Source organism: Strigops habroptila, chromosome 5, assembly GCF_004027225.2.
Source record: "Strigops habroptila isolate Jane chromosome 5, bStrHab1.2.pri, whole genome shotgun sequence".
NCBI classification, from domain to species: domain Eukaryota; kingdom Metazoa; phylum Chordata; class Aves; order Psittaciformes; family Psittacidae; genus Strigops; species Strigops habroptila.
The window spans coordinates 20410741-20436714 of NC_044281.2; the positions used below are offsets into that span (position 1 = coordinate 20410741).

At 40.3% G+C, this 25974-nt stretch overlaps 1 protein-coding gene across 11 annotated transcripts in view; it reads right to left on the reverse strand.

Moving 5' to 3' along the window:
* MYO3B (myosin IIIB) overlaps positions 1-22842 on the reverse strand; it is a 206768-nt gene extending 183926 nt beyond the window's left edge. For 7 of the 11 annotated variants that reach the window (XM_030486037.1, XM_030486040.1, XM_030486034.1 and 4 more), the window contains exons 1-4: positions 20849-22842; positions 18862-18969; positions 15325-15390; positions 15081-15120 (exon numbers count right to left, since the gene is read on the reverse strand). In XM_030486037.1, coding sequence (XP_030341897.1) covers positions 15081-15120; positions 15325-15331 — 47 coding nt within the window. In that variant the 5' untranslated portion in view covers positions 15332-15390; positions 18862-18969; positions 20849-22842. Of the gene's footprint in view, positions 1-462; positions 489-15080; positions 15121-15324; positions 15391-18861; positions 19009-20711; positions 20816-20848 lie in introns of those variants that run through there. The other 4 variants (XM_030486038.1, XM_030486036.1, XM_030486035.1 and 1 more) reach the window with 4 other exon arrangements.
* Positions 22843-25974: the final 3132 nt, after the last annotated feature.

The following is a 25974-nucleotide window of genomic DNA, read 5'->3' on the forward strand; positions in this document are numbered from 1 at the left end:
TATTGCAAAAATGCTATTTATATTAGCCATCTAAATAGAATTCCAACAAGCAAAATACATTAAGGCAGATACAAATGACTAACAGCAAACACATCAATTCTACCTCAGGCTCGGAACTCAGCACTAAAATGAAGTTTATAATCCCATGAGCCCATTCAGTTATAAACTGCAGGTGGCAAATCAAGTGACTATGAGCTACAGTCCCCATGTGTGAAAAATCAATACCTGAGAAGGTTTTCTCTGCCTCCTTTGGCAGCAATTTAACAGGGCAAACAAAATGCATGTTTTAGCGTTAAAATGGAAGGATGAAGGGCTGTAACAGAATGATGACACTTAGATCAAAACCAGGCTCTTCACAGCAGTCTAGTCAGAAAAGCCTGACATACTTTGTATACAGATGAGGAAAAAGAAACCTAAGACGGATGGAGGATAAACCTGGGAAGAAAATAACCGCAAACTTACATTAGCAACCTATTTTCTGAAGCCAGCTTATCTTATATTGGATTTTTGTCCCACTAAGGGTATCAGAATTCTTCAGGACTAAGATAGCTTCCTCACAAAGAGCGCTTGTATCGGTCAGTGCTGCGCAGGACTGCGTGTTCTGCGTACTGGTTCCCACGCCCAGTACTAGATAGACAATGCAGTGCGTGTTAATCTAAGATGCTGTCATGAAGGGTACAGATAAACTGGTTCAATCCTAGCAGCTTGCTTCGTTAATACTGAAGATCATTGTGACACTAATTGATCCTGAGCCTGATCTATTTACCAAGTCTTTTACATGCAGGAGCTGAAGAATTAAAGCCACTTAGTCATTCACAAAGAGCAAGCAACAATTGCTTAATATTTTTAAGGGATCTTCCTATTGTTTTGCAATATACCTTAACTGTATAATGTAATCTATCACAATTCATCATTAGAGTTCTCCAGTATTATTTTTACAGCAGTCTTATTCTAATGAGGATTTTTAATAAGAACACTCTCCTTTATCCATAAGAAAAATAATAATAAACTGTTAACCAGGATACAAAGAACATCTCTTCGTGCTGACAATGACTCCTGCTTAAGATGAAGTATTTTCATCAGTGAGCTAGTTGTTATGCATTACCAGCATGTGTGCAGTAGCCTAGCGTGACACCAATTTGCATAATTTCTCTTCTCTAACAGGCTTCAAAAATAATAATAGGCATGCAAAATAGAATCCATTAATTTTAAACTTCCTTCAGCAGCTATCTTCATACAGCAGCTATCAAAAGAACCTTTAAAGAATTAAGTTTAATAAACTATAAATGTATTATTTGGGTTATGCTATCTGGGCCTATAACAATCTAAGTTGAGTTCAGTAACAAAGACCAAGGCAAATCCACAAGCAATTGGCTTGACACTTTCCCAGTCAAAAAGACTGACAAAAAGTGACAGGACAATGCCAATGTCCACTGCTGCTCGCAGTTAATTACTGAACTTGAAAATTAGTTAGGGATTTTGGGGTACAGATAGGCAAGAGAGAAGGACAGGTAGTGATACACATTGAAGCTGCTCAGAGCTCTCATACCTACATACATTATGTAATAACGCCTTAATCTACCAAGAGGAACAAAAGAAACCTGGATTTTGCTGACGTGAAACCAAAAAAGACCTTATCATTTGTTAATATTTAAGGCAAGCAGAAAGATTGGGTGTTAGCAAACTCTGATGGCAAGCTAGTTTCAGGAAAATTATGCATTTGCATATTGTGACCTGCATAACAAACAACAGTGCTGTAGTACTCTGATTCTCTCTGATTGTCCTGTTTTCGGTTGGGATAGAGTTAATTTCCTTCCTAGTAGCTGGTGCAGTTCTCTGTTTTAGATTTAGGGTGAGAATAATGTTGATAACACACTGATATTTTAGTTGTTGCCAAGTAGTGCTTACCCTGACCAAGGACTTTTTCGTTTCTCATGTTCTGCCAGTGACCAGGTGCACAAGAAGCCAGGAGGGAGCACAGCCAGGACACTGACCTGAACTATCCAAAGGGACATTCCATACCATAGAACATCATGCTCAGTATATAAACTGGGGGTGTTGGCTGGCAGCCACCAATTGCTGCTTGGAGACAGGCTGGGCATTGGTCAGCAGGTGGCGAGAAATGGTTTTGTGCATTACTTGTGTTTCTGAATTTTATTTCCGTTTTTTTCCTTCCCTATTATTACTACTATTATTTTTATTATTATATTTTACTACAGTTATTAAACTATTCTTATCTCAACTCCTTCTTCCAATTCTCGTCCCCAGCCCACCCAGGGTGCAGGGGGAGTGGGCAGTGGCTGTGTGGTATTTAGTTGCTGTCTGCGGTTAAACCACCACAATGATATTCATCCCGTAAAAAGTCTGGCTTTGTAACTTCTAAGAATAACTTAGACCTTGGTACACTTTACCATACATTCTGATATATGGTCATCAATAAAAAAGATCTGCTTTGTCTTTATCACACAAGGGATGATGCTTGAAAGTCTACAAAATTTACATATAGGCCTAATGTCCACTAATACAAAAGCACATTACCAAAGTACTCAGCTATTCCATTGAGGGAAAAAGTACAAGTGCCACAGTAGAAGCAACAGATGCCAATATGGAGACAAGCAATAATTCTCAGAGCTTGCTCCTGCCAGGTATTTCACATTGAGAAACACTAATCAATTTCAATTCCTACTGATTCAGGGGATTTGAAGGAGAATAACACCTCCAAGAGATGTGATCTTGAAGAGGGAAGAATTCAACAAACAAAAAAAAGAGTCCAAACCTTCAGAATAGAATTTAAACACAGAATAAAATAACAGACTGGCCTCTTTTCCCAGATTAACTCTTGGCTGCTGCAGATGCTCCTGAACAAAGTTAAGAGAATGCCTGAACTTAATTTACAAAGAGAAAACATGACAGGTAAAGATGCTGTACTATGCACTGGGTACAGTAACTGCAACCTGGAATAACCAGCCTTTAGCAATTCATTAGCAGCTATTCAGTTTTCTTTTACATATTGTACAGTCTATGGAACACCTCTGTGCGTTTCAGAACTTGAAAGAGAAAAGCATTTTGTGATTCCATTCAACAAACCAAAAAAAGAAAGAGAATAGATAATATAGTCAAATGCCACCACATGCAGCACTGAACTGAGAAATCAGTTAAGGCTGTCACCATAAAAGGGAGTAAATTTGATTGTACACACAATGTAAAGCAGGGTCTGTAGCACTATGTTTGCATTAAATTTTTAACAATGCGTTAATCTACAGACATTTTGTTCTATCATGTCATATAGCAATAGGTCATTTGTTTTCCTCAGTGAGGATACACTCTGTGAATAACCCCATTTCCTACCTCTCTGCTTAAGCAGAGAGAACCTACTAAAAGAGCAAAGCTTGAAGCAAAATAAAAGCACGACAGAGCAAAACAGCAACTGACATTATCCATTCAAGAAAGTTATTTTTTTATGGTATGAGTGACGTGGTTAAGGATTTTACTGTCTTATTTTAGGAAGCTCCTTTTACTAGATAGCATTATAAAGAGTTTGCATTTCAAATACAACCCTAGGAGTTAGGAGAACTCAAGAGATGCTCTTGACTTCAATTTACTTCCTGTTCCACAGAAATCATATTTCATACATGCTTTGGGTTCTCTGTTTACAAACTGGACAAACTAGTAACTTTCAATAGTAATATCTCTATTTAAAGGTATCTCCTACATAGGAATCCCAAGCTGTATACAGCAATATTCTGTTGTGGTAGCCCTCACAGAAGTCTCATCAGCTGTCCGCAGGTAACAGTGCAAAGAGAACCCCACAGATTGCTGTAAGCATCCCTCAAGACTCAGAGCTCATGCATTTTGGCTTCTGTTGTTGGACACGTGACTTTGTGGACCAGCTCAGCTAGCCGCAGAGGTATGCTGGCAGCTCGTTCTCCAGTGCCTTGAAACCCTCCCTCAGAGCTCCACAACAAGGGCATTTTTAAAGATCTGTGAGGTGAAATAGATATATGCAGAGACTTAACCGGGTTTTTGAAAACCCCTTTACTTTAGCTATTACAAGGAACATAAACAGTCGAAACAATAAACATCTTGCTTTAAGACTTCATGACACATCAAACTCTTTCAGCTTCTAACTCACTATACGCAGCAGTCCTCAATCTCTTCTTCCAAGCTTGTGCCATTTATGCTGAAACACAGTTGTTGTTCTCTTTTAAGTCATTTCTCCTGATCACTGCAGCAAGCACCCTTTTTGTGGAAAGAGAGGCTGATTTTCCTTTAAAATGGCTGATAAGAATCCCTTTCCTTTAATCTTTAGTCTTCCTTGTTAGGTGGTTCCTCTTCAAATCCCCTATGTGAACAAAGCCTCCTGGTTTAAGTTTAAAGCTTGATAACTGGCTTGTAACAGAGTATTCAATCCTTCATTTAATGCCATTCACTCATCAAAATTTAATTTTTCCTCTTTGTTAGCTTTGGCAGGTGCAAAGTTTATTTCAACCAACTTACAGAGAAGTAGTACAACAGACAGGGCAAACACACCCCTACTCAAAATGATGCTTGTAGTCTGTTAGATTTATACACAGAAAGTTCCCAATATCAAACAGAAATCATATATTGTATACTGATTTCCACAACTTTGCCAACTGTCAATACACATATTATATGTGCACTTCTGTAAATAGACTTCCTCACAGCATTACTATTCACACAATGGAAGGTTACTCAGCTTAGAATGGGAACGGTTCTACCAAAAATATACTCGAGGGTGTTTCAGCAAAACCAATTGTCTTGGTTTTAGTTGGGATAGAGTTAATTTTCTTACTAATAGCTGCTGCAGTGCTGTGTTTGGCTTTAGTCTGAGAACAGTGCTGATAACACACTGAAGTTTTAGTTGTTGCTAAGTACCGCTTACTCTGATCAAGGACTTTTCAGTCTCATGGTCTGCCAGTGAGGAGGGGCACAAGAAGCCAGGAGGAAGCAGAGACAGGACACCTGACCCAGACTAGCCAAAGGGGTATTCCATACCACAGCATGTCATGCCCAGTGTATAAACGGGGGGAAGTTACCCAAAGGGACAGATCGCCGTTCGGGTCAGGCTGGGTATCGGTCAGCAGGTGGCGAGCAACTGTATCCTGCATCACTTGTGTATATTGGCTTGGGTTTTTTTTTTACTTTCCCCTTTTGGTTTTATATTCTCTCCCCTTGTTATTCCCTTACCATCAGTAGTAGTAGTATTAGTAGTAGTGTTATATTGTACTTTAGTTATTAAACTATTCTTATCTCAACCTGCAGGTTTTACATTCTTTTGATTTTCCTCCCCATCCCGCCTGGGGAGGGGTATAAGGGGGGGCGAGTGAGCAGCTGCGTGGTGCTGAGTTACCAGCTGGGTTTAAACCACACCACCAATGTATTGTGCTGCTTTTTTGGAAATTGCGATATCTGATTTATATCCTTGTGGTACCAATTGTACAAAGGTAATTTTCTATAATTAATTATTTATTTCCTCTTGTAATCGGACATCTGAGATAGTCATAAATATTTATATGTCCAGTTAATTCACTAATGAAAACTGAACTAATTCTAAAAATGGGATGTTATCTCAGGGGCATGCCAACAGTCTGCTCAACCTTTACATTAGTGAAGGCAACCACCATATGAAAAGCAACTAACAGGAGCTGGAAGACACCCGATCTTAAGAGAATGGTCTACGAATGGGCTACGATATCGGAACAGAAGAATTTTGTGTGTACCCTTGAAATATTATCTCATTTTTCTCTATCTCTAATTTCCCAATTTGTAAAATTTGCAGTAACATACTCTACCCTTATACTCCTTTGCAATTCTTGGGCTTCTCACTAGCATTAGCAGAGAGACATCCTCTTCAGCAATGGAACTCTCTTTTCTTTTTAGGCACTGAGTTACTGGCCTGTGCAACTCCACTATCCTTTATAGCTTCTGAGAAGTGTTGTGGGCTGCTGGCTGCCTGAGAGTTGTTCAGTACAATCTATTGCAAGAGCCTATGGGCTTAAATTTCTTGAAGTTAGATGGCTGTATTGATAGCATCCCTCACCCAAAGCAGGTCAACATAAACAGCTAATAAAAGGATTTACTTACTACATCTGCAATAGACAATGCCATTTACCAAGTTTTATAAAGTCACAAAAGAACAGAAATTAGAAGAAGTAAGTTTACATCCATCCAGACTCGGATGAGTCTTGAGGGGTCTTCTTATCTAATAAACTCATAGTTCTTTTTCAGCTCACATTCCCTCACAGAAGAGAATCTTACTTTGGCAACCATTTTTGCTTTATAATCCATTGCCATCTCTGGGGCAATGTGCCTTTGTCCACCTCCCTAAAATACAAACTACTAGTCATTTATCTAAGAAGGAAGTAATCTGTTCCTCCATCAAACTATTGCTTGCCGCTTTCTGGAGAGGCTGACAGCTTCAGGCCTCATGCAAAGAGTTTCACCTGCCCCATAAGAAACTTTAGTGATTACTCACATTTGGCTCAACTTTTCACAATTTGCTAGTCCATTGTGAAGCATAACATTAGCTGGAAAATAGTCAAACCTAAGAGCCAAAGTCCCACAATATGTGAGCATTTTGATTTTTATATATTTGTTATGTTGTAAGTTAACAACCATATGTTAAGCAGACACACAAATGGGATGAAGGCATGTCTCATTTAACCGAGTTTTAATAGATGCTGTATGTGATAATAATGAACATTGATGGAGTTAGATACTGGTTTAGCATGGGATCCTATTTTGGAGGGATGTTGTAACAAAGCATTTACAAGACTACAGAACCCTTGCATAGTTCAGTCCAGAAGAACAGGGGAAACACTACTGTCATGAGTCTGGCAGCAGAAGTACTACTGCAAACACTAGAAAATAACGTTATAGACTATGAACACGGCTTTTCTCTCATCACTGCTGAGAAAGGTCAGCCAGGAAAAGGTCACAAAGTACGAAGACTGGTGGTTTTGAAACTGCAAATTCATATAACTTAGCTTCTACAGCTGAAGAAAAAGAAAAAAAGAAAAAAAGAAATGGAAAAATAACCTGACTGCGACAGGTTAGAGAAAGTCATGTTCTGCAGGACTTGTTCTCTGAGCAGTAACTTTTTCAAGGACCTCAGACCTATAGCGATTTCAGAAATGTTTTGCTGGCCTCCTGGGCTCCAGGAACAAAAAGGAGGAAACACGAGGAGTCGTAAACCACAGTTCATCCTGTACCTGCAACTACTGGATACCAGTGAAAAAGGAAGAAAAACTCACAGAGGACAGTCAGATTCTGAAGCAGTTGATGTATTTGCTAATTCAGAAGTAAGTACCTTTCCTGTAGAAGGGAAGTATAGTGCAATGTCACAAAAACAGAAGGAGTATGTTACCCTATGTAAAATCCATTAGAGGTTTGGGGTTTGCTATTTGTACAAAGAAAACACTTTAAAAAATTAGCTGCCAAAAGATGATGAGGCAATCACGCAAGTTGATGAGTTAAGTAAGTCCCTGATAAAAGATCTTATTATGATTACTCAAAAGGAAACTACCGCAAAATCCAGAATTAATCCTTGACAAGGCAATTAGGTTGTGTCAGCAACCGAAGCCATCCATGCCAGGATGACTCTTGAGTGGGCTGTACTCTGACATAACAAGGTGTTCATGAATCCAAAATATTAGGAGAAAACAGACCTGCAGCAGACAGGCATGTGAGCTCTGACTCGAGCAAGATATAAAACTGTTTACTGACTGCAACAACCAGCAAAGTAATGCCCAGCACATGCAAAGACAAGCAACGCAATGGATTACATCATTTTGTAAAAGTCTGCAATGTCAGGGCATCTGCTTCCCTTGGGAACTGCACTTAACCTCAGGCCATCCTCTTGGTCCCTGCCCAAGCTACCCTACAGCCATGCCTCTGCCAGAATATGTACCCCATTTTCATTCAGATGCAAACCCTAACCCGTGGACTTGATCTCCTAGCCAGACCCCAAGTCTGCCTTGTGGTTAAAGACTCACCTGGCAGTCACTGGACTGTCTGCCGTCCCTGGCTGCCATTCCTGGGCCTGTCCCCCTCACCTGTCTGGGGTTCTGCCAGGATGCTCCATGCTCAATGAGGTCACTGCCCCTGCTGCCTTGCTGGCACCCACAGCTCCTGGCTCACCTGCCCTCGCAGGGCAGACAGCCCTCACTGCAGAGTGCCTACTGGCACTTTACCCACACCTTTTTCCAGGCTAGTTTCCCTCAGAACATGCAAAATTTGCACGTTTTTCAAACCAAAGAGTAGTGAGACCTATAGTTCTATAGATCATCCTTGAGTGCATATCAAGAGGCAAACCCATTGAGATCCAACAGCTCTATTAACAGATGAGCCAGATGATACATTTTTCCCATGGTCACTATTTTTACCTGCTTAAAGGAAGACATATGAAGATAGATACACATGCTCCAGTATTGCCTGGTGATAACTGTCAGGGTTCACACACTCTTAAACTAAACTTTAATGCTAGATACTGTTTACACAGAACATGTTCATTGAAATCAAATTGAGTGTGATGTGGAACTTATAAGGCAAATATTTTAAGGTAAACAAATTCTTTTTAATCTTTCCTTTTTTCTTTTTCTTTTCTTCCTTCACACAAAGTAAGCAAGTATTTAAGGCCATAAGGACATACTGTTCTTGACTGAGTAATTATTGAGGCAACCAATATTTAACTACACAAAACCCCATAATGTAAAGCAGAACCGTATTTCAGGACCTGCTTTTAAAAAAACCCTCTCTCCCAAAACCTGTTCTCAAATTTAATTATTTTCTTCTATGAAACAAACAGTTCTTGCAAAATTCTGGAAATCTAGTATATATTATTTAACAAAATTAGTCTTTGGCACAGATTATAGAATTATTCTGATTCGTAAGTCTCTGGAGTACATGAAAGCATAAGACTAAGTTTTAATGGTAACAAAATATTTTTCTGGCTGGTGAAATATTCATATCCATTTGTCAACAGAACTTTAATAAGGAGAGATACAGACTTTTCACTTCTGTTCAGTAAGGAACTGGCAAAGATCTTCCTTTCCTTTAATTTTGAACGTTAGAGTAGAACGCCTCCCAAAACTCTCCTAATAATTTCCATCTTCTATATAACACAGCACTTAGAACATTACTTACTTAAAAAGATGACTCCATATTTCAGGTAGACAAATACTTACAAACAATAGGTAAACAAATAAGGTTTATATATTTGCATCATACAAAGTTTACAGAAGTTTTCATCATTAAAACTTCACTCTACTAAGTTTTCTGCATTTCCCCAGATGTACCCTTGTTAAGATTCAGAGAAGTCAGATTAAATAAAAACAGAAGACTACACCTTAGCCCACATTACCACTATTTAAACCGGACCATAATAAATTTCTCATAGTGGTACTACAATGTTCACGGCATTCCTCACAAGAAACAGTCCCAGCAGCAGCAACTCTTTCAACTTCTTTCTATAAAGGTGGTGTTGTAACTTTGTGGCAGCACATAATGCACTTTTTACTGATAACACGGACAGAAGCATAACTCTAGGTAGTTTTCCCTTTGATTTTCTGACCCTTACTTAATTACTTGCTTTAGGGCAAGCAGAGTATGTATCTGTAACTGACTAAATTCAGAACAGACAGGAAAGCATGACCAAAAGAAGAACAACCTGAGTTCTTAGAGGAAAAGACAAAACTTGCTCTCCAACTCACTTCAAAAATACAAGGACCATGTGGGTAATGGGGGACACATACAACACCACACTAATGAACACGGTCTGTCTTATGAAAGATCATGAGCATGGAGACAGTAACCAACTGGATGAGGAAAAGACAAAGGTGAAAAATCCCCAGGAATGGTGTGTTACTGTAAGAGATTGCTACTGAGGGGCAGGGGAGGAAGTGGGGCAATAAATCTGTTTCGGAAGAGAAGTACAGCATGACTTTTTACAGATCTAAAAATACACCTTTTTGTGGTGAATTCTTCCCTGTGTGCCTCTGAGGGACTACAGTAATTAAGGCAAACACCTTCTTCAGAGCTTCACCAAGTTAAATAAATAAATCATTTATTGAGCCCTTGCAGCACTGTGGTGCTGATTGCTGAGTCCCTCTCCAGCGGCTTCAGCAGGTCCCACTCTACTGCCAGCTTCCGAACTTTCAAACACCTCATCTGCAGCCCTTGCACTGCTTTACTGTGCAATTCTGCTGCTGGCTCTAGGTCCCAGAGGGATTCCACTTTCACTTTGGTTTAAGATTATACTACCATTTTCCTGCCTCATGCTTGTTATCAGAGCTTCTGTCATTGCTCCCTGAGGAGCCGTTTGTAGTCCTTTCTTTCCAAGTGGTTAATACTCCCGCTATTCTCTTTCGGACAACTCATGGTAAAATGCAGATAAGAGTTGAAGAAAAACACTGCTGCCAATACCCAAATTTGTGCAATACCCAAGTTTCTGCATGCGTTATCAGCACTAAGTACAGGTTAATCAGATGTCAGAGCAAGCCGATACTGCCAATCGAAAGAGAAACTCAGATTAACTATTTCCAGAGAACCCCCTGAAAACTGGAACCTACTAGGATGTGGCAGCCACCCCATGACTCCCCACTTCAGGAACACCTTGCCAGGAATCCAGAGGAATGACTGCAGCATGTGGAGGCAAATATGAGGAAATCTTAAGATAGTTGTACCAAGATATCTTAAGGAAGCAGCAGCATTGCAGCATCCTTGTCCACAGTTGTGACCCTGAAGGCTAAAACACTGGTTTCCCCATTTTGATTCTCATGAAGCTAATTGGCTTGCAAAAGATGTGCCCTGGGACACAATAGACAATTACATACGGAAAGACCACCCTAATTTATGAAGCAAGAAGAGGGTGCGGATTCTTCACCACAACTGCTTACAGCTGAAAGGACATTATCCGATTTAACAAGTACTCCAAATTGTATTCTTAGCTGTTCCTTGTACATGTTGCATGCCCAGTCTTTCAGCCTGCATAAAGAGTGTCTGCCTTCCAGCTCAGAGAGCGGATGATTTTTCTGTTCCAAATGCCTTTTCACAGATTAGTCAAAAGAAGGTGTCCATTTCACAGTAGCCAGTTCACTGCTACGAAGGTGTGAAACCAAGCACATTTTCTCAGCAGTGCTGCTGAATTCTGTGAAGTTCTCAGCTGAGCAACCTTATGCCATCACAAATCACCATGCCACCACCTTTCATCCAGCTATTAAATGAGCTAGTTTCTCTGTATTACAATATATGCATTATTACAGTCAGTTGTGATAGTGAGAAGCAACCTGGCCTACTTACATGAGTCACTGTCAATAAACTTGAGTTTATTGTTAGCTGACTTCTGCAGACCCTCCAAACCTTCTGCCAGCATACAAACTGCTTCTGTTCCCTGGACCTATGAAAAGAACACCACCAAGGGAGCTCCACTAACATCACCTTCCTACTTATTATCAGCTGCTAAACTCAAGTCACTTTCTTTGACTAACACCAGTACTTCCTCTACATTTGATGACAATATATATGATTTATAATACAGCAATCAGTTTAGTATTATAATTGTTTTTCACTGAGACAGTGATCTTGCCACAAAACATGAGGCATCATACCAGACACATTTATGAGCAAATTCCCTATTTTTTAGCATATTCAAAGTATTTGTTACAAAAGAATGTAAAAAAAGCTGAAAAATATCCTTTTCCCTAAATGAATGGGGGATTTTCCCTATAAACATAATTGCAAAAGACTTTTTAACCCTTTTCCAAAAGTACAAAAGATAGGTGATTTTTAAGTGATTTTTAAGTAACTTTTTGAAGAATACTCTTCTTTCCTGAACTCATTTTTAATCACAGGAAATTTTTTGAGTCATGGACCATTATCTGACATATTTATCTCATCTTACGATCTTTCCTGGCTTGCCTCTCAGGGCCATTAATTCAATGCTCTATCTGCTACAGTTGCTCATACTGCAGGTGACATTTATGTTAGGTTTGTTTCTGCAGAAGAAAATGTATTAGAAAAGGTAGTCTGACAGGTCTTTATATCCACTTCACAGGCTACACGCAAAGTATAAAGATCATCCATGTAACTACTGACAGAAATGATGAGAGAACAACTGAAAACAACAAGATGTGCACCAAACATGCCCTCTTCTTACAAGCGAGGTGGAATTAATTGCATCTATCCTTCAGCCCTCCAGTAAGTTTAAAATATGGTGTGAAAAACATACAAGGAAACATGAAAACTGCCATCCCACTTTGCGCTTTTTACAACTCCTCCTGCTTAACACTCTCAGACTGAGTTTATTTCCCATATAGCCAGGAAAACTGCTAGCAACAGCTATATTACATACTTTCAATATCAGAAACAGGGCTTTTAATTTTTTTTTTCTTTTCCTTTCAGAACAGGTTTTATACCAATTCTTTAGAGCAAATGCAACCATATAACAAATAGCTCAGTGATAAGTTCTTTGGACATGCTACCAACATGACAGGATTGTCCCATGACAGAAGTGAAGTGGATACTGATTACATAGGTGGTATCCAGACTGCCTAGCTGACATACTTAGAGATCAGAAACCTGAAGGAGAACAGCTTCTGCTCTCCCTACACCTCCAGGTTTTGCTGGCTAATCTCAAAGTTAATATATTTAAACGTATGCATTTGCCTGATGCCTAAACTGATGATAGAAGTAGCAGAGAACACTGAACGAGGAAACTCTCCACCTGCGAGAAATGAGTAAAATCCTGCTTGAGTAGGAAAATATTTACGAAACAATGGATGGGATTTTTCCTTTTCCAAGGAGTAGTCAACTGTGAAGATGAGACCCACCTTGGGATCAGCATCACTCTTCTAGTTCTATGCCTACCCGGGAAATTAAAAAGAGCAGAGACAACACTCTTTCAAACAGTTTTAAGCAGCACTTTCTGTTGTTTCAGATTTCAAAGCCAGGAATCAAATTTTCCCTAAATATTTCTATTTTTTCCTTTATTATCCACAAAAAAACCCACAACTATCTAACCACAAACCAACAACAAAACCCAGAGATGCCTCTACCTTCTTGCACCTAAATAAGAGCCCAGACTATTTCTGTGCACAGCACATCATTTCCATATGAATCTCAATTGGTATTTGTTGTCAGCCTTGGAGCTGGACTCAAGCAGCCCACTGCAGATCAAGTGCCGGCCCCCTTTGCAGGATTCCTCCCCAGTACAAGATATCATAAAGCCTTTATCAAAGCATTTACAGTATGCTGCTTATTAGTGACAAATAGTCCTCCTAAAGAATTGTTCTGCAAAGAACTTCTATCTCCTGAAAGGTGTAGTTAGAAAACAACATACCTGCAACAAGGAGATGCAGAACTGCAGTTAGCAAGCTCTATTTGAGACTTGCACACCTGGGTCCAAATGTGAGAAAGAGGAAAGGCTGCGAAGGCAGCAAAAAAGGCGCAGCTGCATACCTACAAGTTCAGTACCACCTCCATAGTAGAGCTGAAACTGTGTCAACCAAGGACAGAGTAGAGAGTTTACTTGGTCCTACAGCAATCCGATACACCTGGGCCTTAGGGCAGCCTTACAAGAGTAGGTATCACTGCAACAGTCCAAGATCCTCCACTTAGTCCCAAAATGTTTATATATTTGCAAGTCACAAAGCATTTTGGAGAGGAAACTGTGGCATACAGTACAGGTCACTGTGCATTCTATAGATGTATCTATCTTGCAAATACAGCTTTGTCAAGGACACAGGCATCTGCTGGCTAATAGGAGTCAAATGTTTTATACACATGGATAACTGCATATCTCTGCAAAAATGTGCTAATCTAACTAGATTTTGTCTTGCAAGAGAGAAGATCACCTTAGCATGACAGTGCAAACTGTCTCGTCATTAGCTTCATTATCACAATGACTTAAAAAGAGCTACTCTTGTTACTATACACATACATAAGAACCTATGCAAGATTTTTTTTTCTTTAAGGAGTGAACACTTAGGTATGTAAATCCTTAGCTGGAAACTGCATTACCTACAGCATTAATATTCTCAGTGAGCTGATTTTTCTTTTTAAAATTTTTGATAATGAAATCCCTGTGTTACATTTCACAATAGGTTGACACTGACAGGGCCATGAATCCTGATGGAAAGAGAGCTATTTTTTTGGCAAAGATCCTCAGCAGGAAAAAGTATACCATGAGTCAATTCTTCAGACAGGAGTTATAATGAAAGCAGTACAGGCTGCACTCTTCACAACCCATTCTTTCTTATAGTATCAAGGTTGTAAAAGCTTATTCATCTTCCAATACCAGAGGCACTGCTCATCATCAAAACCATCAACACTACCAACTTGTAACTCAAGACTAGCAGCTTTTAAGGTATGATTTAAAACAACCACTCTTTTGAAGGAAGCTAACAGGTAGGGCCTATAGAAACTAAGCACTGTATTTTCTTTCAGAGATGAGGCCAAAGAGTTCCCTAATAAATATAACTAAGAATTTTACCAGTCACAGAGATCTGTATTTCATCAAGACATGCACCACCCAGTTCAAAAGTCTCTCTCTAGCAAGCAGTTTCTGCACAGCAGGAGAAAGAGAAGTGGCTGAACAAGCCCACAGTCACAAGGGCAGTTCTACCCTTACAGAACGTTCGTGAATGGAGTTAACACTTCTAGTGCAACCTGAGTCAAATACAGCTGTGCTGCTACAAATGTATGAAGGCCACATTAAGAAGCAACAACAGTCAGTAACCGTTATTTTTAATTACACGTTCTCAGTGAGTAATTTTCTTTCAAAATGTTCTTGGTGTTAAGATGAAATCAGGAATCAGCTACTTTTCCTAGCTTGGTAACTTTAATTTCATTACTTGAGAAAGAAAAAAAGAAAAAGGTTAAGAAATACAGCTGCAAGCAGAGCAACGCTTCATAGCTACTAGCTGACCATCTGTAAGATAATTATGACATGTTAGCAGAATGAGGACTTATCTATTTTATGGGAAGGGAGTCAGAACAACACAATACATTTGGTTTTTTCTCCAGGATGCCACAGAATATGACGTTTGAAAATTCTTTCTTACCTATTCCAGTTTGCTTCAGGACTTGCTTTGTTCTCAACTGCTGCAACAACAAACACAAAAAGCAAAAGCTTGACAGCCTTCAAGACATTTGAGATCTTTGGCATTTCTCCAGCTGTTTCAAAGTAACAGGCTATCCAAGCTAACAGTTGTTGACATACACAAACCCAACTGCTTGCATTATAGTTCTATTCCAAAGCTGATTAGTTACAAAAGAGAATAAAGTGAAAAATTAGTTTGCACTCACCTGACATAGCTCCTGTTGGCCATATGCTGGACTCAGCAAAAGGTACTGTCTCTCTGAGCAATAAACCTAGAATAGGTAAAGACTGAATTATTAACAAGAACATGAGGAGGTCTCAAAGGCACATGATGAATGAAACAGAAATTCAAAACTTAGTCTGATTCAGTCTGCAAAGGGAACTTAGAGAGTTTCCTGAACTCTTTCTCAATTGATCTATTTCAAACACTAAATGGCATAGGGAAAGAAGCAGGATGATGCTTTATTGCAATGCAATAAATGATGAACACAGTTCCCTGAACTGCCTTCATACCAGTCTCTTACAAAGTAGAATTTAACTAAAATGGAAATATCTGGCTTTTATCATATGGTCATTGTATACATTCCCATTCCACTGGTCACCCCTCTTTTCCATCATTAACCACCAATATGCTTCCGACTCTGTGTTCCGTCCTCCAGCTCTTTGTACCCAAGACTGCAGATGTGCTCTTTAAGCAACTTATAATTGTGCTGATACAGTGTCTAAGTTCATACAGTATTTCAGGTTTAAAATTGGGTCATCCAATTAACTTTGAATATGGCACAGCACAGCAGGAATGAAATCTATGGATTTCTGGGCAAAGGCTGGAACTTCTTTTACATAACTTTGTGTCTTTGCTGATAGCAATTAGAAAGTACCAACCAACATAAGAAACCTTGCCAGGATGAAAGGAAAAACTGACATCAATTTCTCCTCTCAAGAGAATATTTTCTAGTTCCTCTGCATTCTGTTCTGCAGAATTCTTATTATTACTTGCAGTGCCATGCAGCAGATACTAATGAGCAGGACAGCATTCAGAAAATGACATAATCTATTTGGACACTTCACACTGCTCCCTCTAAATGTTAAGTTCCTAATTCAGGGGAGGGAGGGAGACAGAGAACTCATCTTAGGTATTCAAATGTGAATACCCACATGGAAGTTGGACATTTAAACTGACATTTGCAACAACAAGAAAGTAGGACCAGCATGTGGGAGAGGGGCACCACTCGGCAAAAGGACATATTGGAAACTCTCTTCACATGGTGTCTCAGTGAAACTGGGGCTGAGTGCCTTAATTTGCTTACTCCACTTCAATGCCTTCCATTACTTGGAATTCACAGAATCACAGAATATTTTGGGTTGGAAAGGACCTTAAGATCATCTAGTTCCAACCCCCTGCCCTTTCTTTCTTATACCCTGCTCTGCACTCCCTTCAGGTTTGAATCTTAGGCTGGCTCTCACATTTAGCCACAAAGGAAGATGGTCAATGAGTTCCCTTCCTCTACAAAAATAAAACCTAGCTAAATACAAGGCAGGAAGTATGTATTTATTAACAGAGGTGCTGCTATCTGTTTTACAGAGTTGACCTTGCTATTGAATACAGAATTTTCAGTCATTGCACACAACGTATGAATAATAACACAAATTCAATACAAGCAGATCTTTCTTTCACCAAAATGTCCAGCTTAATAAATTGTTGAAACTGTGAACACTGACCCACTGGAAATTACATCCCTTTCAAGTGTTTCAGGCTGCTTACCATAGAAATCTCTGGGGGTTAGTGCATATGCTGCTCTGTGAATTGGATGGATAAATGATTCCTTATTGTTTCTGCTGCAGTAGAAGACTGAAGAAGACAGAATTTTCTTGTGAATCATGTGTAAAGTGAGAAAGGCCCAAGTAAAGCCAAAAAGATACAGTGTCCATGCAGAATGTTAGACAAACAGCTGCCTAAATAGAGTGATAGCATTATCTCAGGTGGGCTGAACACATTCACCAGTGTAACGAATGCACCTCCCTCCACAGTCAATGTACTACCTTCAGCACAGGAAGAAGGAAAAGAAAATTGACTCCAGCTACTTTAATTGTCATCAACCATAATGCTGTCAGGATAAGCAGGCAAACAAAGATCCGTTTTCCACAGCCTTACACTTTCTCTTGATATTCTGGCCAAGAAAGCAGTGGCTACGAGGGCAGAGGAACAGTGAAAGATGAGAAAGGATATGTACTATCTTTAACTATTCCCTTATTCTGAGATATCTGTATCTCACACATGCTCTACTACTAAAAGCTACTCCTTTTATTAATTCTGTTCATATTATATCAGGAAATGTGTTAATTTTCCTTAATTTTCATCTATTTCAAAAGAAACATTGTCGAATTAACTCAACCTAGTGTTTTCAAATGTGTAGTTCTGCAAGCATCTCATTTTTCCATATACAATATCACTACTCCCTCTCCACACAGAAAGGTACAGTCAGTGCCTGAGGAAGGAAAAACTGGGTAAAAGGTGGAGAAAAAGAGGACCAGCCAGCAAGAGGCTACTAACATGCCTTGTTCCCTACAAAGCAGCAACAAAGTCTCATACTTCCTCCCCCCTTGTCATATGCCATTACCACAGGCCAGTTCCCAGATGCGTTCAGCACAAGCTTCTTGCCTGCTGTGCAGCATTCAGATAGGAAAGTTTAGCCTTACACTGCCAAACACTTCTCCCAGAGTAGTGGCATTCTAGCCATCCAGCCATCTAGCCATTCTAGCCATCCAGCTTTCCAGCTTTGACACAAAGCAAGCATGTATGGCCCTACACAATGCATTATTCAGAGAACTCTTCCCCAGAGAGGGGGAAATTCCTTGCAGAAATTTTGCACAATTAAACAATGGCAGTTTCTCAAATTATTTTTCAGGTTTCTGGTGTACCACGTCAATCCCAAGGCCTTACTTTGTTAATGTTGCATTGTAGGGTTTCCTTTTGCTGAAGTACCAGACAAATCAGTCACATCTCATCACCCCAGACAAACCACCCTTTCCCCACTATTTATGTCACTTGTTCAACTCCCAAAGCAAGAGCCGTGCAAAGACATGAAAGGTGCATAAAAGGCAGGACAAGCTAGGAGGGAACTAGCAGAAGGCTCATTTCATGCATTAGATGGTTGTTTCTTCTACATTTCTACCTGCAGAGCAATCCCTGCACTTTCCATAAACAGCAGAACAGGTGCTTTCTTCAGCTGCACACTCTCATACCTTGGCTTACCACCGCCTTTACTGTGCACTCTTCTGTCCTTTAGATTCCCCTGCTGCAGCTCCCTTACCTTCTTCTTATCTCCCCCTCCCCATTTGAGGAGCTACATGGCCTTATCAAATAGCACAGTGATAATCCATCACAGCAAACAACTCCACATATTTGTTTTGTCCCACTAGCACTATGAGGAATATAGCTCCATATTTTAGTCTGTAACGCAGGAGTCTTTACTAAAAATGCCTACTCCAAACTTATGTCCTGATTGCCAGAGAAATTGCAACTTGCTTATTCTGCTGCAGTACAGCTCAGCTCAATTGCATGGAAATTAATTAAACAGTAACAACAACAAAAGAAAAACTCCTTTTCGATGAAGTGCTGATTGTTCCTGCATGTGCATTCCCAACTTCCCTGAAACAACCAAGCCAAAGGTGCCTTTCTGTTCTCTGGCTCTACGTTACTGAAGCTCAGCAGTAGAATAATAGGTAAAAAGTTTAATGCTCACCTGACCAGTTACGCTCAGGGTTTGTACAAGGTTTTTCTTCTCCTCCTCCTTTTCTGCTGCTGATCCATAGGCTCTCCTCTCATCTTTCTCCTCTCTTGTATTTCACCTCTAGGGAAGGGAAGTTTGCAAGAACTAATGCAAGTAAAGCTGCAGACAATGTATAATACTAAGTGCGTTCAGATGATTCAGATGACATCTCAAAACTAGGGCTAGCGGGGGAAAAAAAAAAATCACCATAATTTTCAGTACTTCAAAACCCCTTCCTAAACAAGAGTGTTCTTTGATTACTCTCACAGCACTGCACAGTGTACCAGCACTTTGTTCACTATTCCCTTCTCGACCTCGCCAGCGACAGAGGGCTGGTAAAGACAGTAACTTTTGGTTTTGTGACATAAAATGTTTCTTTTGCTCAGACAAGCCTGCACGCAGGAGCCTCTTGTTAGTGAGCCTCTCCAGACATTAGCACAACAAGAATCACTGTCTTTGTCAACTGAACTTTTTATTCTGAATGCATTTGGCAAAAACACTGCAAAACTGGCCCTGGCAGCTCTTAAAGCAACCAAACAGCCCCTGCGCTGCTCACAAAATCTCTCTTCGCTGGAGTCAGGAGTCAAAAACACAGGTACAGTATTTCTTTTAATCAAGAATTTTGGATGGTACTGGATAAATCACTTACTCTGCACATACATCAATAGGGCAGCATGTAATTCTGAGGAAGGAATCACACAGTGGCCCTCGCTCTCCAACATGCACAAACGTACTGCTCCGCATAACATTCCTATAGCTTCCTAACCATGGAACACCACAGAGCAGCAAGTACCAGCACAGAAGTTCATACTTTCCCTGTTTCCAAAACAATCCATTTGCACTTAAACTCGCCTTCCATTTTAAAAGGGCCCGAAATGGCTTGTAGAAATTTATATCCACCTTGCCTTCTAGCCAGACTACCATATGAAAATTTAACCCAGCAGGAAAACAGCTCTGCTTGGCTCAAGTCACGTTTTTATTTTTGGAATAAAACTTTTGTGAACTCTTCCGTTTTTACTTTATGTGCTACAATGTCAATAATTTACACCAATCTGAATTAATACTAGAGGATTAAAGGATATAATGTTAGAAAAATAAATGCATTACAGTTTGAAAGTGCACATTAAGAACTGAGATGGACTTCAGTTTGGAGGTACAAAATGTCTTAAAAGAGATTCTGTGTATTTTCAGAACACATTCACCAAGACCCCACAGGAGATTAAGATACAACCAATTCACTGCTTTTGCCAGAAAAAACCTCAATAACTGCATTTGATACGTTGATGCTGAATCACTATTATTATACATCTTCATACTAGCAGAGATTTCTGTACAAGAACATAGTTTTACACTTAATAATTTCAAAATACTGCAGAACAAAACATTGATCCTTGTTTTCCACAGTACAATGAAATTGGAATTCCAGAGTGCAGCTTTTGAAGGGGAAAAGAAAGTGGGGAAAAAACCCCAACCTAGCTTTTACCTAGCTTTTAAATATGAAAATTAAAAAACATTTTGTATTTACACAGAACTGAATGCACTGCTTCAGAGAAATAACTACAAACACTTTTTAAGTTAGCCTCTTCTTTTTGATTTGTGTGCAGTATTTTCTATGGATAACGGTACCTTTTCCTTTCTCTTCTTAGCAGTTGCATACCTATAAGTACCAAGGAGGGAGAAAAGAACACATATATTTGCCTTAAGGAATTTATCAAATATTATAGCATTTGCAATATGTATTATGGTTCACTAGTTAATAGTAGGTCCCTTAAAGAAGTACTATATACTAGAGCCAGATCTATTGCAGTACTTAGGGAACTTACAGAGACTCCAGTTGTTCATGGCTTTGTCGCAGTGTGCCTGACCCCTGTGTCATGTCTACTTCTTGCCTTGTAGTTATCTTCTACCATTTTTAATCGCTTAATCAGGGAGGTTTTTTTTTCTTTTGAGCACTGCTTACCTATAGGTTTGTTAAAAACACGAGAAGCAGGACACCTGCAGAGGCAGGTCACCCGCACAGCCTCAGCAGCAGCCCTTGTGTGGCACTGCAGAAGTGGGCCCCAGGCAGCCCAGGAGCCCCTCCTCAGCGCAGCGCCCGCCGCGGCCTGTCACGGGGCCGGAGGTCGCTTCCCCTCCCCGGAGCGCAGAGCAGACTTCTCTCGTCTCGGGGGAGAGGCGTGTCCCCGGCGGTAGTGACGAGCCCTGCCGGCACCGACTCCCTCAGAGAGGCGACAGCCCCTGCCCGTCTCTGAGCGCTAGCTGACTGCATGGCAAATGGCGACGGCCATTTCGTAGCCCCTGTTCACTGAAGCGCAGCCCCCACTCCACACGGCGGCGGGGCGGCCCTGCCGGCACGGAGACCTAGCGGGAGCGGAGCCTCAGCCCGCCAGGGTAGGAACAAAGAGCTCCGAGGCACAGCTCAGGAGCCGGGGCAGCGCCGCCCTGCCCCGCCCGGGCCGTGCCGTGCGCTGCGGCGGCGGGAGCGGCCCCGCGGTGTGCCGGGGTCGCTGCTGAGCCCGGTCAGGGCGCGCGGCGCGGCTGTGGCGGCGCGCGCCGTTACCTCAGGACGGGCGCGGTTCTGTGTGCTCCCTACAACGCGCAGCGCCGAGCCCCGCAGAGAAGGCCGGTTAAACACTGTGAGAGAAGAGTAACGTTTAGTGAGCCACTGAAGAAACCGCTAGGAGCAGGACATAGATAAAATTAATGCGTATATCTGCAGAGTTAGTATTAAATAGCTTTCGCTGAGACTAAATGCCTCACTTCTGTCTCTTCAGTTTATTGTCCAGAACAGTGAATTGTGAGGGCAGCTCCATCTCTGCTGTCAGGTCTCTCTGGAGCCTTCTCCAGGCTGAACAAGCCCAACTCTCTCAGCCTGTCCTCATAGGAGAGGTGCTGCAGCCCTCTGAGCACCTTTGTGGCCTTCCTCTGGACTCACTCAAGCACCTCCACATCCTTAATATTACTGTTTGCAGTAACAGGATGAGTTGTCAATCCTAAACTATGAAAACTATGATTTATATGAACATTGCTTATCCTTGAAACTAAACCAAGCCAAGCCTTATTTCAGCACAGCCATTATTTTTTGTTGTTGCTTGCAAATCTCAGAGAGAAAAGAACAACTCTTAATTGTTGCAATATTTTCTCATTACACATGCAGTGATGATTGACCCATTATACCATTGTTCCACTAACGCAAGCCATTCCTAGCCTTTCTTTAGACTGTATTTGAAAATTAGATAGATAAATTTGTCATGTTTATGGCCATGGTTAGATGCCAAAAGGTGAAAAGTTATTATTAAATGAAATGTTATAAAATGATCTCAAGAATTGAATGGTAATGGAGTATTTCTCGGGCAGTAAATAGTCTACAGAATTTAACTGATGAGCATTTCCAAAGTATATTCTGTGGAAGTGTTCAGTAGCTGAACATTAAGTAGATTTGGGGCTGGGGTTTTTTTTTTTGCATCTGTTCATGTTTAAATAGACATACAGTACTGTCTTGCAGCGAAACATGTAACCAACAAATTATAAATGGAAGTATTTTAATCATACAACATATAATTATAGTGGAACCTCCTCTTTCTGTAATTAAAAAGTTGAGATACACTGCCTTAGCTTGATTTATAATCTTAAAATCTTCTTATTTAAATGGATATACACAAGCATTATTCACTACAGTAAATTCCTTTAAAAGTCAAGAGGGCTTCATGCTTTTCAAATAGCTGTTCATCCCTGTGTGCATTTTTCTTTGTCTGGAAATGGACTTGTGATGACAAACAATGCATGATTGCATTAACCTATACACATCATAAACACTGGTGAATCAGAACTTAGTGTAATAATACCAAACAGGTTTCACTGGAAGGGAAAAACAGTTGCTGAAGACTTTAAGGGTACTGCAGAAATGCCTGTTACTTTGGGAAAATCTTGAGGAAGTTTTAATTTCTGGCTATGCAAATAAGGACACAGCACTCTGAACTGTAAGTAGTACAGTATGCACTAACTCATATAGTTAGTGCATACCATGTCATATTGTCTTGTCCTGCCAGGTCATGTGGGTGCTGCCTCAGTTTTCCTTGCTTAGCTTTTAAATAAATGCAAATGCACCTGGTTCAAGGGTTGCTGCCATCTTCCAGAAAACAAACAAAAAATTCCGTGGTTCAAAGAGCTCTTCACAAGTTGCTTTCTTACCTCAGGAGTTCATCAGCCTTCTGCTTCATTAATAGGAAGAACTCACGCTAAGACTTCCCTCCATCAGTGCATTCCTCTTCTTCCAAATCATGTCATATTTTGTTTACATGCAAACACCCCCCACACACCCTACCTGCTACTTTCCTCATCTGCATCTCTGCCTAAGAGGAGGGTTGCTGTATTTCTGAGAGCAAAAGAATAAGGTAAAAGGAAGGATAAGGTGTGCAGTCATTTCTAATAGCTCCTTGGGAGAGTCGCAGAGCCTATCTCCTGTCCCAAATCAGGGCTCTGGCTGGAGGAGTGTAGCTCAAGGCCCCCGAAGGAAACAAAGTTGCCAGTTCTCAGCCTGCTGAGCCAAAGCCCGGACTCTGCCTGCTTTGTCGTGGGACAAGCAAAACAATTAAAAGTTGTCATATCTAAATCGTAATTCCATCCCAAAGCCCTTCCCATCCTAGGGTGCCCCTCGTCCCATTTACCACGTGAGAGGAAAAGCAGGGACACACACAGTAATCTGTGTTGAAAGGGTCTGATAACCAAGGTCTTATTGCAGTTAGGCTTTCAATTAGACAGACACCTGAAATGACAGCTCCTACCTTTAATGTGCCTGTGCAGACTTGCATACAAAGATGGTTGCTCTATCTGAAACATCTAGGTTTGTTCTCATTTGCACTGGTAGAAGAAAAATCCCAAATACAAAACTACTGCATTACCCGAACACAGAGGACAGCAAGGGCAAAGCAACTGAGAAGTTTTACAGCATGGATTCAAAGCAAAACAACAGCAAAGGGAACTGAAAAGGAGAGAGAACCTCAATTTAAAAATTCTTCAGCAATGAAGGAAATGCAGTACTGGCAGTGTTAATGTACGAGTGGATTCCACTGCCTCTGAAATCAGTGGAAGTAGTGAGAAAAATACAGGAACTTTACACATATATTCAAAGATGATTTAAAGTAGAAGCCAGCTGCGGCAGAGTAGTCAGGTAAGGTGTATAGAAATACAGCAAAACTCTTTAGGTAGCAGCACAGCCTTGAAGAGTAATTACACTTGCATCCGGAAAGTGCAGAAGCAGTAACAATGTAACAGTTCTAGCCAAGACTCAAATGCAAGGTAAATAACTATAGTCCAGCATTTACAAATCATAAGCACAAACTGCAGACCTCAGGCAGACACCTGGAAACAGAATGGGGGAGATGGAATGCCTGATGTAGAGATAGCACTGAAATGTAAATAGCACTGCTGAACTATAGTGAGTTAGAATTATACTGGATTCATTCCCAGCTCTAAACTCCAGAGGAAAGGTGACTCAGAGGACTTGAAAGCCAGCAACAAACAATACAGAGAGAAGAGCCTACATGCTGTATATTCTAGACACCAATTGCCCAGAGAAAGATCCACACAGATTATTCTAGCAAGCGATGTGTAGCAGTTAGCAGTACCTAATGCGTAGCTATTCCACAACGTGAGTCAACGTTATCCGAACACCATAATCTTACCCTTTATTCTGCAGAGCTACAATGAGATGCTCCCAAGAGTAATCCTTAGTCTTGCTTTGTACAGCTTTTTTCACAGAGGCAGCAATAATATGGCTGGGAGCGCCATTACAACCTCTCATGGCTACATTGAGAATTATCGCTGGGCAGACTTGATGTAATCGTTATGTTTAAATCTCTGAATTTACCCTTAGTGGATGAACATCTGAACCACTGAGTGGCCTACGTCACTCAAATTCTAGGCCTGAGTAAACATGAAGGACATTATTAAGAAAGTTTGGATGGTTAACTTATCCAAATAATCATTTCCCTTTCTGAAAGTTCTTTCTCCTTCCCATACAGCATTTTTCCCCATAGTACATAAAATTAAAAGCTGCAGAAGAAGAAAGTAAAATGAGGTTATGTTTCATGTTAAGAATATCCTATGCAAATTCCCAATAATTGCACCTTATATGATTCTAATAAACAGCAATGCTGGGCAAGAGAAATCTACTGCTCTTTATTTGCTGCTTTTCTTCTTACAGCTAATGAGTTTCCATAGTGTTCAAGATCCATCTTTGCTGCCATACACTTATAAGGATAAATCACTTGAATAGGCTGAGCTTTCTTCTATTTATTGTTGCTAGGGGAACCACCTTGTTGGTATTCACCAATGTAACATGTCTTTTGACATGTGTTTCTGAGGACCAGATGCAACATGGCTCTGCAGCAGTCAGTGAAAAAATGTACTGCAGCATCCTTAAAAATACAGACAGAAGAGCAGCGTCACTGTAACACCTCAGCTTGAGATTGTTTCGGGTTTCTTACTTGTTTCTTTAGACATCCAAGAATTATAAAAATATGTGTAATAACTTGAGTAATATTCCCTAATTCCGCCCACAATTTAAACACAAAGGATCCCAGTCTGTGAAATAGGTGTCACTAAAATAGTGCCCATCTAATTTATATATTTTTAAAAAAAACCCCTCTTTTCCTTGTATAAGGAAAATTTTCTGTATGAAATCTTGCTATTACCTTGCTATTAAGAAAAACAAATGCAAGTAGGGATAAAGTGGAAGTATGAGCCATTTCTGAATAGCCAGGTATCTGAAGGTTATTTGAATGACATCAATCACCTGCTGGAAAGTATCAATTGTACAAATACAGCACTAGTCTCATGAACAGCAATAGGCATCTTTGACTCTTGGAATATATTTGTTTCTTGAGATAGCAGTTTCTGGCAGGGGAAAAACAAAACAAAACCAAACCAAAATCAAAACAAGACAAAAAAACCAACCCATGATGTAGAGCTATTGAGGAGGTATCTATCATTACGTCCAGAGTCACAGCTGTCTATGGGAAACAAACCCATTTTAATTTCCTGGTGATTTTGATTACTGCCAAAATACATGTATGGAAAGGAGTG